The 18,810-nt window shown below is 36.0% G+C and overlaps 2 protein-coding genes across 2 annotated transcripts; one reads left to right on the top strand and one right to left on the bottom strand.

Moving 5' to 3' along the window:
• The first annotated feature begins 2,930 nt into the window (after window positions 1-2,930).
• LOC116125208 (NADH-cytochrome b5 reductase-like protein) lies at window positions 2,931-5,060 on the top strand. Its single transcript, XM_031410946.1, has 5 exons — window positions 2,931-3,193; window positions 3,664-3,706; window positions 3,850-3,925; window positions 4,785-4,844; window positions 4,999-5,060. The coding sequence occupies exons 1-5, from the start codon at window positions 3,023-3,025 to the stop codon at window positions 5,051-5,053; spliced, it is 405 nt and encodes a 134-aa protein (XP_031266806.1). The 5' UTR covers window positions 2,931-3,022; the 3' UTR covers window positions 5,054-5,060.
• Window positions 5,061-11,159: 6,099 nt separating this feature from the next.
• LOC116125110 (NAC domain-containing protein 86-like) lies at window positions 11,160-13,170 on the bottom strand. Its single transcript, XM_031410829.1, has 6 exons — window positions 12,988-13,170; window positions 12,637-12,902; window positions 11,840-11,974; window positions 11,670-11,747; window positions 11,514-11,564; window positions 11,160-11,399 (listed from the first exon to the last, which is right to left on the bottom strand). The coding sequence occupies exons 1-6, from the start codon at window positions 13,130-13,132 to the stop codon at window positions 11,160-11,162; spliced, it is 915 nt and encodes a 304-aa protein (XP_031266689.1). The 5' UTR covers window positions 13,133-13,170.
• Between the last annotated feature and the right edge of the window lie 5,640 nt (window positions 13,171-18,810).

Genomic DNA, 18,810 nt, shown 5'->3' with positions numbered 1-18,810 from the left:
ATTTATTGTAATTTGGTTTCCGGTTAAATAATTTTTTATAAGGGGAAGCAAAATCTGTTAAAGGAGTGGGAAGCCGATTAATCAAATAAATCGTAGTTTGAAAAGCATAGGACCAATATTTTGGAGGGAGTTTTGCTTGATGAAGAAGGGTTAGACCAGTGTCGACAATATACTTATGACATCTTTCAGCAGTGCCATTGTGTTGTGGTGTGTGAGGTGGTGTTTTAAGATGTTGTATTCCCATTGTGATTAGAAAATCTTTTAGAGTAGTATATTCTCCACCACCATCCGAGTAGACAGAGATGATATGACGCTTAAAAAAGTTTTCAACCACAACTTTATATTGGCGAAAAATGGAACACATCATATTTGAGACGCAAGGGATATAGCCAAACATATTTAGTGAAATGATCCACAAAAATAACATAATGATAAAAACCAGTAACAGATTGAACAAGAAAGGGTCCCTAGACATCAGTGTAACTTAAATCAAGAGGCCCTCGACTTGCTAAAGTATATTCGCCAAACGGTAGACGTTGGCTTTTATTGCACAAACAAGACTGACACATAAAATTAAGGGGAATAGAAAAAGGTTAATGACACTGAACCAGATATTTTTTTATTTTTAAAGATGGGTGACCAAGGCGCCCATGCCAAATTCTTGGAGAGGTAGAAGCAGTTACACCAACAGAGAAAGCCATGGCTGGGCTATTATTCACATCTTCTGCCGTCAGCCACTCATAAAGATCATGCTGATTCTTTCTGCGGAGGAGAGGAGTCCCTGTACATAAATCCTTAACAACAAAATAAGAAGGAAAAAATTCAATAGAGATTTGATTGGAGCGACAGAATTTGGAAACAGATATTAAATTTTGTTTAATAGAAGGCACACATAAAACATGAGTGAGATTGAAAGGAGGAAAGGAAACAGATCCAGTATGAGTAATTTTTAAACCTAAACCATCACCAATTTGAATGTCACCAGGACCCTCATAAGGTTGATGAAGAGACAAGTTTGACATCTGAGGGGCAACGTGGTGAGATGCACCAGAGTCAACTATCCATGGAGTTTGAGCAGACGGGAATGTGGTGACATGATTGGCAGATGAGTGAGGTTGGCGAAGTTGAGGAAAAAGCTTGAAGCATCGCTTGGCATCATGGCCACGCTTGCTGTAGAACTGATAGACAACCTGTGGGGAAGAAGAGGGTTGGTTTTGTATTATTTATGGGCAACAACAGGAGTAGGAAGGAGGCCAGACGCTGGGGAAGGAAAAGTGGGTTTCGGAGTTCAGTAGGAGGAAAGGGAATGTTTGGCTAAGTGGGCAGTGGGTGGGTGGGGATCCGAATTGTGTTTGTCATTGTGAAGAAGGAAGGTCTCATGATCGATAATCTTATCAAATAATTCTTATAATGGAACAACAGAATCTCGAGTCTTCAAGGCAGTAATGAGTTCCTTGTAAGTAGGACCAAGACCATGAGTTGCATAAACAAGAAGGTCGACATCAATTGGGGGAGCACCAAAAGCAATGAGTTCATCTGCAATTTGTTTGATAGAGACAAGAAAGTCAGTAACAGAAAGAGAATCACGAGTAATCGTAGTGAGTTTATCCTTGAGATGAATCATGTGTGTATAGATCTCTTAGCATAGAGACGAGAGAGACGAGTCCAAGCTTCAGGACTAGTTGTTGCAGAAGAGACCAAAGGCATGACACCTTCACTCAGAGACGCAAAAATCGCATGAAGAATAAGTTGGTCTTGTCGACACCATGGAAGATATTTTGGGTTGGGGATAGACTAATCATTTTCGGTCACCGTTGGAGAGGGATACGGGAAAGTGCCATCAAGATATCCAAGAAGATCCAGACCAAAGAAAAGGGTGTTGAATTGAGCTTTCCTGGAAAAATAATTGCGAGTCGTGAGCTTTAGAGGCAACTGAGTAGCAGCATTTATGGTTATTAAATTCTGAGCAAAATTGGAGGGAACAACGACAATTGTTGACAGATTATTTGGAGTAGTGTTGGAGGCCATTTTGAATGAAGCAAAAGACAGGAAGGAAGAACGAAGGATCTAGCTCGTTAGAGGAAGGAGCTCTGATACCATAACAAGAAGGGAGTATAAAATATTGATTATATATTTGATTTACAAGTTTGGTCAATATATACATGAGTGTTGTGCTCTTTTACTAAAACAACGATGTGTAAACACAAGGAAGAGATAAAAGAGCTTTTGAATATTAAACTAATTAGAGGAGATCTATGGAGATAAAGCAGAATCGAAGTTTGTTGAAACTACTGCAGCTGAATCACTTGAGTCTGGGGAGAAAGAGATGACACCATCTGATGAAGATTCTCTACCAGGTACAAATGGCACAGGAGACGCTTGACAAATAATCTCAATGCTCATATTGAGATTATTTGTTAACCACATAGGAGATGTCTAGACTAGTTTCGTTTCAACGGTCTTTTGTGTTTGTAAAAGATTGTTTTGCTTTGGGTTTTATCTTGCTCAGTCGTTAATTCTTTATTTTTTATAAAATTTCTAATTACCCAAAAAAGATAAGGAATTAGATGAAACATTAATTTTCATCAGAATTTTATTATCAAAAGTAATTGTTTCATCCCTGCTAATCAATCATTTAAATTGATCTCTTATCTTCTTAATACTGTATATGGAACGCGCCTATGGGCTGCATATCAGGTGAGTTGGCCCATAAAATCTAGGCCCAACATTAATTTTAGGCCTACACCCGGCCAAATAAATAAGGCCGAAAAGTACGACCCATTAGAATGGGGCCGCCTCTCTTAGGAAAGTTCCTAATACGCTCCCTAATATTTTCAACACGTGGCGATATGGTGATGGTTGATTTTTGAAGATCTGTCATCCCAAACCCAATAACCAAGGAGATGAACAGTTCTTAAACAAAACCCGAGCACACCTTATAGTTTCTTATTTTCTTCATCAATCGACCCTCAAACTCTTTGATTCTTTTCTTTGTCTTCGTTTCTCCTACTGTAAGTGAAAAATGGCTAGTAGTTTCTTCAGGAAGCTGGCCAAAGCCACTCCAATTGCCTTCAACAATGCATTTGGAGGCCAACCCAAGTCCAGTTTCAGTAAATTTCGACTTCCCTTGGGTGCAATTGCTGCAGCTTCTGGCGGAATCTCTTACTACTACTACTTTTCCTCCCCAAATTTGGTAATTTCTCTTGCGAACTCCATCTGCATATTCTTTAAAATTGGCCATTTATTAAACTGGGTTGATGGATCACTTGCTTGTAAATGTATATTTCTCAGTGTAAGCATATTTTCTTTCGGCTTTAAGCTGGTTTTAGTGATTGTTGTTGTACGCACACTATTCATTTAATTCGTTTTTAGAGTAGTTTAAACTGATATAAGTTTTTATCTGGGAAAAAATGTGTTTGATTGTTATTGTTACTTTTTCATTTGCACATGGTTAAGTTCTTTGATTACGGATCAGTGTGTAACCTTTGGATGCTGTAGTTTATTATTGAGATAGGCATTTTTATATGGTTTGGATTGTGTTATATTTAAGCTATGAAATGAGTATTACGGTTGATGAGTTGAAAATGTACATCATTTCATGGTACATCATTGATGTTTCTTCGGAATTCAGAACTCAACTTTGCTTCTGCTTTTTAATTACAGGTTCACTTAGATCAAATCAATGACGTGACAGGTCCAAAAATTGGTGAGTATCTTTTGCCCAAATTAGATTAGGATCAAGTCATTCAAAGTTTGATGACTATATTACTTTGGTCAAACTTTTACTTTCAATGTATAGCTGTAGCCAATGTCCCCATGAGCTCAGTGGATGTTTCTATCTAATTTCAGCTCTCAATCCTGATAAGTGGATTGAATTTGAGCTGCAAGACACTGCAAGAGTCAGCCACAACAGTCGTTTGTTCAGGTATATCCTCTTGATTCAATTATATGTTTGTAAATAAGTTCAATAAAACTCATTGCAGAGCATGACTGTCTAGACTGATCTGTGGTTTTGATGCATATTTTTTTCTTCTGTGACTTCATGAACACCAGAAGGGTGAGTCTGGTGTTATCCCTGCATATGATGACACAATTAAGTATTACTCTGAGAGGTTCAGAACCTTGTAAAACAAACACCTGGACACAAAATTCATTCCTGAATTAGATTTTTTTCATGCAATACCTAATTGTGCTAAAGAATATATCACTCATGCTTCTTCCGAACTATTTTATCGATGAAAATCCCCTTACACTACCTCAGATCATTAGCTTCTGATATATTTGACAGGCTCATATGTAACTATCATTTTCTCTTCTATGATATGTTACTGGATGCATGTCTAAACTTCTGTAAAACTATGATTTATGTTTGGCTTATTTATGCCATTAAGTCCTCCCAATAACACGTTTTGGTAACTGTGCTTATAGTTAGTTTATATTTCTTCAAGTTTCTTCGCAACATATCTTTATTGGCTAGTGTGTGAATGTCCTTGTAGAAGTGTTTAATTAATTTTAGTTTTCATGGAATTAAAGCTGAAGTTGGTAATTAATGTGGCAAATTTATCGGTGTCCAGAAGATGAATTAGAAATGATACGATTTGAAGGAATTGAGGGTTCCCTCTACAGGTGTTAAAGAAAAACTAATTGCATGTTATTAAAAACAGTAAAATTATTTGAACTTTGTGTAAATCACAGTGGAACTATTAAGTTGATTTGCTAATTCCCAAGTTTGAAACGCTTGTTCAGAGTAGTTAATTTTTTTAACCATCTCCTCAAAATGGCAGATTCTCATTTGATCCATCCGCTAAATTGGGTTTGGATGTTGCTTCGTGCATCCTTACAAGGTATGTTTCACCGATTGTAATTTGAGATGGTTGTAAGTATCCTACGGGTTTTCAAGAAGAATCTGATTTTTATAATTTAGAGTTGATATTGGATAAGAGTCAAATGGAGTCTGCTTTTGAATTCATCTGCTTTTATGTGTTATCATAACTGCAGGGCTCCAGTAGGACAAGACGCTGAAGGAAAAACAAAATATGTCATACGGCCGTAAGTCCTCCAGTCCTAATCTTTGTTTGTTTGAACTGGCATTTCCTGTGTATGTAGCTTGATTACTGATTTTGAGTTTTGCCTTATATCCAGTGTATTTTTTCATGGTGAGGATGGTTTTCTGGTCAAAACCACATAATTTATAAATTTTCATTAGAGACTGTTCAGCTTATTGATTCTAAGTTCTCTCTCACTCTCTCCCATCTCCCTGTCGAAATGCTTGTGGGGAGGAACTAACTTGTTGCTGAACACCAAATGTCATGAATACCTAGGAAAATATATTGTGTGGATTGTGCACTTACAATCAGATGTTCTTGTTCTGAAATGACTGGATGATGTTCCTTGATATGTTGCTAGATGTTCTTAATATTGTTCATAGCAGGTTATTCTGTTTATCTATTTTATTGATAAGNAAACGCCCTGTATCAAATCATAACAGAAAATACTCTTTATTTCAAAAGATTACCAGCCTTTCTAATGACATAATAAATAAAGAATTTAAAAAGAAATTCAATGGTTGACACTATACTTACCGGATAAATTCGGCGCTTCACGCCCTTAAATATAAATATTGGATATGAATTGAACAGAGAAATCACGGTCAAATCTCTTCTACTCCAGAAAAATGATGAATTCATCATCAGTAGGAGGGAATAAAAATCCCTCGAGATTGCTCATTTCTGGATAAATAAACAATATACCCATTTCCATTTCTGAGATTCAATAGAAAAGGAACAGAACACTGTAGAAAAAGCGTATGAATTGGGTTTGTGGGTTCGATGGAAAGAATTTGGTATCCAAAGTGCGAAGGGGATGGCTTGTTTACACATAGGAAAGCATCAAAGCGTCTAGCAAAAAAGATTTGATTGGATATTCTCTCTCCTTTTTTTATTGGTGGAAGCCCAACTAGATGCTTTTCCAATGGTTGCTTTACAGAGCATACATGTTAGGTAATTCCATGTGAATAAACCCTTGGGTTGGATTTAATTGTTGGTGAGGACTTAACAGCCAACTAAATACTTGGTTCTACTCAAAAAGTCTGAGACCCCACTATGGATCATCCACTTTCGTCTGTCTACTTCCTTGGCAAGGGGACTAAAACTTACAACATTTACGTCTTCTACATCCTGGTTATTTTTAATAATTAATATGTTTATGATAGAAACCTATTCCAACAATTCAAACAATTGGGCTGAGCAATAGATGTATCATAGGTTTGGATAAAACTCTACTTAAAAAACCATGCCAAGGGAGGATGTTTAAACCTTTTTTCTCTTCCAAAACATTTCACCACGCTTCCACAACCCTCTTGGATGTTGCACTCCAACAACTCAAACAATTGGGACGGCAATGAGTCTTTGATGGGCTTGGATAAAGCTCTTTTTGAAAAACAATTTTGTTAAAGGAGAGTGTCCAAGCCTTTATAACCAACAAAATTATGCAATAAGGAAGCAAATCAAGCGAAATAGAGGAAAAAAAAAAAAAAAAAACAGATGAGAACTATAGATAAAGATGATTTTCATTCACCTAATGTTCATAGAATGTACAAGACTAACAAAATATATAAAAAAACTGACGCACCATTCCTTAATTAAAGCACAACCTACATAAAGAAGCAAAAGTTTCTTAAAATAAGGATCACCATACATTTTAACCAAAAAACTTCAACTAATACAACTACTCTACTGACTTGAAAGACAGTAAGAGATATAAACAACCTCAATCTTCTAACACTCCTCCTTGAGGTGTTTGTTATTTAATACCCCAAGTTTCATTCTCAGATTTTCGAACTTAGGCTTGGGAAGAGCTTTGGTCAAAATGTTTGCCACCTGATCTTCTGAACTACAGTACATCAAGTTGATTTCACCTGTGTTTTTAGCATCACGAATAGCATGAAACTTGACACTAATATGCTTAGTCCTACCATGATGAAATGGATTTTTGGTGATTGCTATGGTTGCCTTGTTATCCACAAAGAGTGTAACACTTCCTTGTTCATCTTGTCCCAAATCTGAAAGAATTTTTCGTAGCCAAATGGCCTGATTAGCAGCACTTGCAGCAGCTACATACTCAGCTTCTGCTGATGATTGAGCGACTATTTCTTGTTTTTTTGAGTTCCAACAGAACATAGCACTTCCAAATGAAAAACAGTAACCCGAAGTGCTTTTAAAGTCATCTAAGCTCCCTGCCCAGTCACTGTCTGAGTAGCCTATAAGTTGACTGCCACCCTCTTTAGAGAACCACAAACCAAAATCAATAGTCCCCCTTATGTACCGTAACACCCTTTTGGCTGCACACTAGTGGGATTTTCCTGGTGAATGCATAAACCTGGACATTAGAGATGTAGCAAACATTATATCTGGCTTGGTAGAGGATAAATAAAGCAGGCTGCCTATGAGACTTCTATATAATGTAGCATTTGCTTTCTCTTCTGATTCATCAATCTTCTTCAGTTTTTCATTCACTGCTAAAGGTGTTGCAAGAGCCTGGCAACCTTCCATTTGAAATATTTTGAACAGATCTTGAGCATATTTTTTCTGAGAGATGAATATGCCTGAGTGATCTTGATTTATTTCCATACCCAGAAAGTACTTCATTTCACCCAAGTTTGACATCTCAAATTCTTTTTCCATATTCTCCTTGAAATCAGATACCGATTTCATATCTCCTCCTGTCACAAAGATGTCATCAACATACAAGGAGACAATAAAAGATGGATCACCATTTACCTTTTTAACATAAAGAGTGGATTCATTTGGACTGCAGCAGAAATTTTGGTTTAGCAAATAAGTATGTATCCTGCTATACGAGGTTTTTGGTGCCTGTTTCAGGCCATAAAGAGCCTTATGCAACTTGTAAACTTGCTCTTCTTTCCTAGGCACTTTGAAACCTTCAGGTTGCTCTACATATATATCTTCATCAAGTATACCATTAAAAAAAGCAGATTTAACATCAAGATGGTATATTTTCCAGCCAAGTTTAGCAGATAGAGCCACAAGCAATCTGATAGTATCATACCTGGCTACTGGAGCAAAAGTGTCAGTGAAATCAATGCCATACTGTTGTAGATATCCTTTGACAACTAATCTAGCTTTAAGCTTGTTTATAGTGCCATCAGGATTGAATTTTGTTCTATAGATCCACTTGACACCAATCACCTTGTGATTTTCAGGTTTTTTAACTAGGCTCCATGTAGAGTTCTTATTAATCATTTCCATTTCATTCTTCATTGTTGTTTTCCACCCTTCATTGTAGACAGCTTCATCAAATGAAGTTGGCTCTAAAGAGGCCACATTACACCTGCCATAAATATCTTCAAGAGATCTCATTTTTGTTGCAAGAGTACTTTCTTCATCACCGGAATATAAATCATTTTCTGACAAGATATTGGTTCCAGGATTTGAACTTGAACTTGCTTTCACTTCATTATCATTTGCCCAGCTCCAAATTGCTTGTTCATCAAATATGACATTCCTACTAACCATAAATTTATTGGTTGAGGGATTGTACACTCTATAGCCCTTAGATACTTGGCTGTAACCAACAAACACCCCTTTCTCTGATTTCGCATCTAACTTGCTTCTTCTTTCACTTGGAACACACATCCAAATATTCTTAGATGATCAACAGAAGGTTTACAACCATGCCAGATTTCATAAGGAGTGGCATTATTCAAGGCTTTAGTGGGTAGCAAATTTAACAAATACACTGAAGTATTTGCTGCCTCAGCCCAAAAATGTTTAGGTAGTTTTTTTTTCAAACATCAAACACCTAGACATTTCCATCACTGACCTATTTTTCCTATCACTCACTCCATTTTGCTGTGGAGTGTAAGGAATGGTCAGTTGATGTATTATACCTTATGTTTTGCAGAAAGAGGAGAATTCTTTTGAAGTATATTTTGAGCCATTATCTGATCTGAACAACTTCAGTTTGCACCCTGGCTGCTTTTCCACTTCTGCCTTGAATCTCTTGAACACATCAAAAACTTCTGACTTTTGCTTCAAGAAGTAAATCCAGCAATGTCTTGAGAAGTCATCAATAAAGATTAAAAAGTATTTGCTCCCATTTAGAGAAGCAACACTTATTGGTCCACATAAATCTGAGTGAACAAGCTGCAGTTTCTTAGTGGCTTTCCATTTGCTGCTTGAAAAAGGTAACTTGGATTGTTTGCCGAACTGACATACTTCACAGACACCATGATGATCATCAACAGTTGGTAAATTTAGCACTAGCTCCTTATCATGCATATTTTTTAAAGTTGCATAGTTGAAGTGTCCAAGCCTTCTATGCCATAAATTCGAATCAATTTCAGTATGCTGATAAGCCTTAGTACTAGCTACATTCCAGTCTATAGCAAAATTCTTGGCTATAATATTGACAGTCATAAGTTCACTACCACAAGGATCAACAATGGTGCATGATTTGTTTTGAAAATGCAGAGAATACCCTTTTTCTAGCATCTGTCCCACACTTAGCAATATGATTAATTTTAGGTACATAAAGAACATCTTGAATGTATTTGGTACCTGCTGGAGTATCAATTACAGCCGCTCCTCTTCCTTTGACATCTAGCATTTCACCATTTCCAATTTTCACTTTGGACAAATAGGATTCATCCAAGTCTTTGAGAATGTTAGCATCAAAGGTCATATGGTTTGAACATCCACTATCTATTAACCAAGAGGTTTGTTTATTCTGAGTTGCATAACAAGTTGCAACAAAAAGATTTTCTCCAGCATCTTCTTGCTTCTCAATTAAATGAATTTGCTGAGTTTGTTGAGCTTGTTGAGCTTGGATTCCATTTACATTTTTGCGCACTTTATCAATGTGTCCAAGCTGGTTACATGACCTGCATCTGACGTTAGGTTTGTACCAGCAATAATTTGGAGAATGCCCCTTCTTTTTACAATGAGGACAAGGAGCACACTTGCCTTTCTTTTCACCTTGCAACTTGCCCTTTACTTTTCTCTCCTCCTTTCTGTCAACAGTCTGCTTCTTCATTGAGTTGTTGATAGAATTTTTCTCCTGCAGCTTAGCATTAAGAGCACTTTCTGCAAATTCTTCATGCCTTAGAGCTCTCCTTTGGTCTTAAGCCTTTAGGGCATTTATTACTTCAGATAAGGTAAGATCAGAGAAATTTTTAGAGTCTTCAAGAGAGGAAATTTTAGCCTCATACCTCTCGGGAATGCTCACCAAAATTTTCTCCACAATCCTCTGATCAGAAAGAGTTTCACCCATTAACCTTATATGATTTACAACTTTCATAATTCTATTAGCATATTCCTTAATAGTTTCAGCCTCCTTCATTTTAAGAACTTCAAACTCTCTCCTTAGATTAAGGACATTCATCTGCCTTGATCTTTCATTCCCTAAGGAGTCTTCTTTCAATTTTTCCCATGCTTCCTTAGCAGTCTCACACGCAACAATCTTAGTGAATACTGTATCAGTTACACCTTGATAAATGATTGATAAAGCTCTAGGTGCTTTAACAACTTCTTCTTCATGCAATCTTAATTGATTTAATGTTGGATTTGACCCCAAAGAGGAGATTGTTTCTCCTCCTCCACATATTGCCATAGGCCTAATCCTCTCATGTAGGCTTTCATTTTGACAGCCCATAAATGATAAAGCTCACCGTTATAAACTAGTGGTGACATGGATGAAGATGAAGATGAAGAAGCTATGGTGAACAAGTGATCAAAACAGAATGTTAAAACTCTGATAACTTTAGAATGAACACATCCCTTAAGATCAGAAAAGCTTTGATACCATGTTGTCAAGGCTGAGAATAAATTAGACTGATGAAGCAAGACAAAATTATGCAATAAGGAAGCAAATCAAGCGAAACAGAGTAAAGAAAAAAAAAACAGAGAGAAAAACAGACGAGAGCTACAGATAAAGATGATTTTCATTCACTTAATGTTCATACGATGTACATGACTAACAAAATATATAAAAAACTGATGCACCATTCCTTAATTAAAGCACAACATACATAAAGAAGCAAAAGTTTCTTAAAATAAGGATCACCATACATTTTAATCAAAAAACTTCAACTAATACAACTACTCTACTGACTTGAAAGACAGTAAGAGATACAAACAACCTCAATCTTCTAACATCCAAGGATATTGATTCTGGACATTCCTTTGCGAATTCACGACATCTTCAAGCCCACCAGGGAATTCATAGCTCCCCAGGTTACAGTCATTACTAATGCCATTTGAGTATGAGGAATTGGATCCGTGGTACTGATTAATTGGCAACTGTAGTGCAGAGACCGAGCTGTGATTCAGCCAATTATAGCCACTGATTGCATCAAATTCGTCTGGTGGTTGAGGATTTATCTGAAGGAAGAATCATAGACAAAAAAGCAATAATAGTTATTTAAATATGGTTTTCATGCACCATGTCTACATGTATAAATTGATATGAAAACTATGTAAGATATTTTTCCTCACCATTGAGTAAATACTCTCTAATTCGTCACTTGATAGTGGTGGAGATTCTACCTGAAGAAAAGTATCATAGACAAACAAAGTATTAGTTGTGTGAATATGTTTTTCAAAGACTACAGCTGATACCGAAGACTACCCATAAGGCATGCTTTTTCTCACGTCTAAAAATGAATTTTCTGTAATATGCTTTCTAGAATCAGAAATCAAATGCTGACTCATTGTTTGCTGAGATTCAACCTGAACCAATAACCATAAATAAAGAAGTATTAATTCTGGATATGTTTCCGACTTGATATTGAAACATGACCACAAGACATGTTCTATCTCACCTCCGAAGAAGAATTTTCTGTAACACGACTTTCATAATGTGAAGACAGACTGTGACTCGGTTGACCATCATCGGGTGTTGAAACACTAGACTTGTTTTTTTTTGTTTTTTCTATGTAACAGACAACAAAATTCTTCTACAAAAACAAAAAATTAAATAAAGGTAAAATGAAAATAAATAAAACGTAATGTGTAGCTGCCTAGAATCCTGTAGTACCAATTATTTCCCAGACATAGCAAATTTTGATCAGAACTGCCTCTATACTACCTACCAGACTTTAAAGAGAAACAAAAACAACAGACTCTTTCATAAAATAATTCATAAGGAAAATATATTCTCCTTGTCACATTAGTAATGGTTCTGCAAGGCGATTTTGAACTTAGAAGAAAGGTCTCAATTTCTTACATAATTTCCATGGATATCACTAATAATAAAAATTCAAGTACATAACTGAGATACATACGAGTTCCTATACGATCTCATAAAACAGATTACAAAATTAAATTTGTAGATTATAATTAAATCTAATTGAAGTGCCTAATCAAACGAAATCAAGCTTCTAGCATATTTACCAATCACTTCAATCTTCTACCAGTAAGTCAAACACAACCCAGAAGCTAAATTTATGCAGCTTGTCACTAATATCACAGAGCATATTTAAACAAAAGTTAATAGAAGATTTACTATAGATAAATTCAACACCAAATCAGAAAAGAGGACAACCCATCAAGCCAAATGTTTCCAAATTCAACACAAAGAAGAAGGAACGAGCAATAAGAATCGAACAAAGTAATACACCTCATAATAAGGGCTGTCCTCGATATAGAACTCATGCATAACCCAATCAGTCTTGATCTCCTTAGAAGTACTACCACGTCTGCAGAAAACCAATGTCCTTTTCTTACCGATCACCCTTCCTTTATCCTTCACGTCACAGCCTCGACCGGTTATTTTCCAGTTCCCTCCTCCGGTTGCTCGGTGGGCACGTTTACTGTTGGCATACTTATAATGCGGTTCACAGAAAAAGTACCACACCTGGTCATCGGACTTGGTTTCTGAAAGCGCTGCATGACAATTCAATTCCAGTCAGAATCGAAGAAATTAAAGAGAGAATTAAAGTTAAAAGTTGAAAGAATAAAACTCACTTACCTGGCAAGTCATAAGGATCAAACTGGTAGATATCAACCTCGTTAATCTCGGGAACAAAGAGATCAGGGTGAACCCTCTTCTCTGTGAGAAGAGTGATGATTTTGACACGAAATAAGTGGTACATCAATCCCACAAGAGAACCCATTTCTGATTCAGCACAAAATGATGAAGCAGCAGTAGTGTTAACTAACAAAGAGTGTGAGAGAAAGTGAGCAAGAGCTAGCTATTTCTGCAATTGATGGGAAGAATTTTCTCTGGCAGAAGCTCAACTCCACTCGGGCATGCCAACACTCCTTATATATACAAATAAGCGGAACTGCTGAGTGATTGTGAGTGTACTGTGCAAAACCGCGTGAGAATTTCCAAAAGATGGACGTCAAATAGAAACGTCATCATCTTTTTTTTTTTTTTTTTTTAGTGCGGAGGAAAATATTTGAGAGAATAAGAATTTAAAGATGAGCAAACCACATATTCCCACCCAAGGTTGAGTGATATCGCAAGTTGATATCTTGTTTACATTTATTTTAGATTTTCACTTTTGGGGTATGTTTGATTCAAGAAATGTTAGCTTATTAGTAATATTATTATATTAATAAAAAATTAGATTACCTTGAAGATTATCGAGAATTTTTAAGAAAATATATTTGGTTAATTTGAATAAATTGATGGGTATGTTATATTAATATGTTGGTTGAGAAGAATAAATTAATGTGTATGTTATTTAAATTACTAAATTGCTTTTTAAATATTAATATAATATTATTTTTATTATTAATTTTTGAATAATTTCTTTTAACCGCCAACATTTCAGATTTAGCTAAAATACCACAACTTATATAAAATTTTAATTTATAACAAAATCACCCCCACCCACCCCAAGCCACTATCCGCCGCCAGCCACCACCGCCAGCCATTGCCTTTGGCCGCTGGAAGTCACCGTAAGTTGCTGATATGGTCGTTTACGGGCATATTGATGACAATATCTGAGTAGATGTTGCCGGAAATTGCCAGATCTATTTTAGCCATTTTCGACCATATCTACTTCGATATGGCCGTTTCTAGCCATCAATATGGCTAAAAACGGCCATATTGGAACCTCCCGGCGATTCTCGACAACTTCCGACGGCGGTCGACAGTGGTTGGCCAGCTGTCGGCGGCAATGGTTGGGTGGCTGTGGTGGTTTACAATTTGTTTTAAATATAAGGGCATTATTGTCCAAAAACTTAATTAAACAAGGATACAATTATAATGGTGGATTAATGAAAATTGATTTTAAAACAAGGGCATTATTGTCCAAAATTTGTATTAATAAGGGATAAAATTGGAACAAAAATAAGATAACCAAATAATCTTATAATACCTAAAAAAATAAAGGTAATCAAATTACCTTCAAGAGGCGTTTGGATCATATAATGTTTTATTATAGGGGGATATTATATTAACAGAATAAAAGATCACCTTGAAGATTACTGTGAATGTTTAGAAAATGTGTTTGGTTGGTTCGAATAAATTGGTGAATAATATGTTTGGTTGGGGGGATAAATGAGTGGGTATGTTATATGGAGTACTAAATTGCCTTTTTTTTTTTCTTTTTTTTTTTAATATTAATATAATAGTATTTTTCTATTATTATTTTTTGAATAATTTCTTTTAACTCTCTACTTTTCAGATTTAACAAAAACATCCTAGCAACCAAAAACGTTTTAAACTTAACAAAAACGCCCCTATCCACCCCAAGCCACTACCGGCAGCCAGCCACCACCGTCGGCGACCGCCAACAGTGCCACAACTCTAGCCATGATGCCGACAGTGCCATAGATTTGGTCGTTTCACTACCAAAGATGTGGCTGTAAACGACCACAAGTTTGGCCGTGAAATGGCCAGGTCTTTGGTCGTGAAACGCCGGCCATTTCACAACCAGATTTGGCTGTTTCCGTGGTCAGAAAAGGCTTCACTAGCGCACGGTCGATCGTAAGCCATTATGGAGACTTTTGGTAGCCTTCGACGGCTGTCGACGGTGACTGGCGATGGTGGCTTGTTCTAGGTACAATGACATTTCTGTAAATAATGACAATAGCAAGGGCAATGTCATTCCAAAAATTTAAAAAGTACGGACAAAGGATCTGCATGAGTGAATTGAGTATTTTGTAAATCTTAATAAATATAAAGCTAATTTGAACCAAATGTTCAACTGTTTAAGGGCAATATGAGACACAAAATTGGATTACATTAGGTAAGATTTGGGGGGTGTTTGTCTAAGCTTATGAAAATTAGCTTATAAGCAACAAGTGCTTATAAGTTAATTTTAGCTTATAAGCATTTAAAATTTTAAGCAATTACGTGTTTGGTTAAAGTACTTATAAGTGATTGATAAGTAGTTGACGTGTTTGGTAAAATGTGGCTTATAAGTACATTTTATTATAAAATGACTAAAAAGGNAAACAGAAATTTCTCTCTTGTAAAACTTTGCTTTGACTTTTTCGTCTGTTGTAAGTCAGCTCGCGACCGCGACCTGACACCCACTAATATCAATACAAATCAGTGGACGTAGGACTTGCTATCTTAGCATCCGAACCACTTAAAAATTCCCTCTACAGCTATTTTATTTTTCTTTCATTCTATTTTCACGTACATCAAACAGTCACTTGATATTATATACGTAAAAATTCGTTGGTGCAAGATCGAGCATCAACAATATGATTTCAAGATTACTGTGAGTCATCCTACTATTCAAAACAATCCTTGGCTTTACAACAATAATGAATAACTTAGTTTCTTACATCATTAACAACAGTGAGTGGTGATGTGTCTCCCTCACAAGTTTTTCTGGGTGTCTTCTCCGTGTCATACTTTAATTTACTAACAAATTAAGCTAACAAATCTCAACTGATCAAACCGTTCAAATTAAGCTCTAATAAGAACAGCACTCAAACAAGTTAGCATGAAGGTTAGCAACCATTTGGTCAATTGCAATGTTGATTGCATCACACCAGTACTCATTTCTGTTGGACACTATTTGAAAGAAACATTGTTGGAAAATGTTCTTTCTTCATTTATTTTTAAGTTTCTACCCTGGCCTTATTATAGTGTCCAAAACTTTCTCCTTGGCATAAACGGAAGATACTTTTGCGGTAGCAGGTTCGGAGTTACAGAAGTTATCCAAAAAAAAAAGGAGTGTTTGAGCACATTCCTGTGATACTAAATTGTGGGATTTTTGTCTATTCTGAGGTTTCCAGGTTCTTCTGTTCATATATAGGAATTTTTTTGTCAGAAGTTGACTTGCAGAAATTCTAATCCAAAGATCTCATGATTCATGACAAACTCACACCGATCTCGGATGGAGTTGCATAAGGTAGATCTCAAGATGAACTCAGCACACTTTTCAACAGAGTTCTATAAGGTTATGAACCATTTGCATGCCCTGGTACTCTTTTGAGCAAGCAGTCCCATCAATCAAGCTCCAATTTCGCAGAACTCGGTTATACCGTGACATAGATATGAAGAACAAGTTGAGTTTCAAGAGTTTCACACATGTCCAAGAAAATGTAACCTTTTGCTGCAAAAAATCAGAGCGCCTGTAGTATACATTATAACATAAATAAGCAATATTACAATTACGGTCAATAAAGATAATATTCCGCTACAGAACTTAATTTTGATTAATTCTCTATTGAAGTAAAGTTCTCCAATAGGTAAAGGAGGATATTCATTTACCCATTCTTTGATGGTTTCAGTGTTCAGTTCCCTCACACAAGCATTCTCCTGGACAAACTGTTGCGAACAAAGAACTCTCTGTTCGAGATCCACTGGCAAGTGCACTGCAGAGGATGGATTGTGGTCTAGCCATTTACAGCCATCGCGGGCATCAAATTCTGCAAGTAGTAGTGCTTCTACCTGAGGCATGAACCATAGACGAAGAAGCGTTAATTATAGATAAGTTTATTGAGCACTGCAAAAGTAAGTGTATATTTGGAAACCACCTATATCTCTTAAGCAATATTTTTCCACGAGTCTCGGAATACTAATGCATAAGGTAGCTTGATAGTAGATGAGGTTTTAGAGGTAAGAATCATTGACAAACAAGTATTAGTTTTGGTATGTTTCTCAGGCAGAGTTCACATAAATAATAATCCATAAGCAATGCCCTCTCTCATCTCTGAAAAAAAATATTCTATGTAAAACGGTTTACAAAATCAAAAGCCAAATGGTGACTAGGTAGATACTGCAGTTCTACCTGTATTAACAACCACAAAGAACAAAGCTTTAATTCTTTTAGATATGTCCTTATGCAAGTACAAGTCACCTCTAAAAACATACTTTTCGAAAATACCAATTCCATAATCAAACGCTAAATGATGAATGGTAGTAAATGGAATTCTACTTGATATATGAATTCCATGTGTTTTTATGCAAACTGTGTATAACTTGAAAGCAGATACCACCCATAAGAGCTAGGACATTCTATCTCACCTGAGAAAAGTTGTTTCTCGCAATTTGATTTCCTAAATCAAAAGCCAAAGTTACATGGTAGTACTTGAGGTTCTACCTACATTAAGAATTATAAACAAGCAAGCATTAGTTTAAAAATAAATTAAGAATCATAAACAATCAAGCATTAGTTCAAGAATATGTGCCTATTGCAGAACTTGTATCTGTTAATACATAAAATTATTTTTAAGGCATATCTTTCTGACAGTGTATGCTGCTCATTTACAATATACATAGGTTGATATAACATTAGATTCAAAAAAGTTTCTCATGCACCACAAATATTAATTTAGATTGAAATACTGTCAATAAAGAATCCAATAGAGTATGCTCATTCTTACCTCTATCACACTCCCAGAAAATATATTTTCTGCACATGATTTGCGACATTAGAAGTCATATAGCGACTGGTAGTTGCCAACGTTTAACCTGAAGAATCATGAAAAAGTATTAACCTTTAGACATATTTGTTATCATCATCATCATCATCATGGCTTATACTGAAAGTTACGAACTCTTTCTCACCTTCAGACTAGTCCCAAAACAACTCATACGATATTAGTCCTCGTAGTAGTTGAGGTTCTACCTGTAGTAGTTGAGGTTCTACCTAAGGTTCGAACCAAACGAGGTAAAACGAGTGAATTGCGAAACGCCCTGTATCAAATCATAACAGAAATAATCTTTATTTCAAAAGATTACCAGCCTTTCTAATGACATAATAAATAAAGAATTTAAAAAGAAATTCAATGGTTGACACTATACAGTACTTACCGGATAAATTCGGCGCTTCACACCCTTAAATATAAATATTGGATATGAATTGAACAGAGAAATCACGGTCAAATTTCTTCTACTCCAGAAAAATGATGATTTCATCATCAGTAGGAGGGAATAAAAATCCCTCGAGATTGCTCATTTCTGGATCAATAAACAATAGACCCATTTCCATTTCTGAGATTCAGTAGAAAAGGAATAGAACACCGTAGAAACAGCGTATGAATTAGGTTTGTGGGTTTGATGGAAAGAATTTGGTATCCAAAGTGAGAGGGGGATGGCTTGTTTATATACATTACACATATGAAAGCATCAAAGCATCTGGCAAAAAAGATTGACTGGATATTCTCTCTCCTTTTTTTATTGGTGGAAGCCCGACTAGATGCTTTTCCAATGGCTGCTTTACAGAGCATATATGTTAGGTAATTTCGTGTGAATAAACCCTTGGGTTGGATTTAATTGTTGGTTCTACTCAAAAAGTCTGAGACCCCACTATCGATCATCCACTTTCGTCTGTCTACTTCCTTGGCAAGAGGACTAGCACTTACAATAAAAAGTGTT

Source organism: Pistacia vera, unplaced genomic scaffold (genome assembly GCF_008641045.1).
Source record: "Pistacia vera cultivar Batoury unplaced genomic scaffold, PisVer_v2 Contig160, whole genome shotgun sequence".
NCBI lineage: Eukaryota > Viridiplantae > Streptophyta > Magnoliopsida > Sapindales > Anacardiaceae > Pistacia > Pistacia vera.
Note: the sequence above shows the minus strand (reverse complement) of the source record. Positions and strands in the feature narration are given on the sequence as shown.

Bases quoted from the DNA above. Each gene is read 5' to 3' on its own strand.
- LOC116125208 (XM_031410946.1), top strand. From the start codon at position 3,023: ATGGCTAGTAGTTTCTTCAGGAAGCTGGCCAAAGCCACTCCAATTGCC. The intron at 3,194-3,663 runs GTAATTTCTCTT...TTTTAATTACAG, and splicing joins ACTTTTCCTCCCCAAATTTG to GTTCACTTAGATCAAATCAA. The intron at 3,707-3,849 runs GTGAGTATCTTT...ATCTAATTTCAG, and splicing joins CGTGACAGGTCCAAAAATTG to CTCTCAATCCTGATAAGTGG.
- LOC116125110 (XM_031410829.1), bottom strand. From the start codon at position 13,132: ATGGGTTCTCTTGTGGGATTGATGTACCACTTATTTCGTGTCAAAATC. The intron at 12,903-12,987 runs GTAAGTGAGTTT...ATTGTCATGCAG, and splicing joins TGATCCTTATGACTTGCCAG to CGCTTTCAGAAACCAAGTCC. The intron at 11,565-11,669 runs GTGAGAAAAAGC...ACTTTTCTTCAG, and splicing joins CAGAAAATTCATTTTTAGAC to GTAGAATCTCCACCACTATC.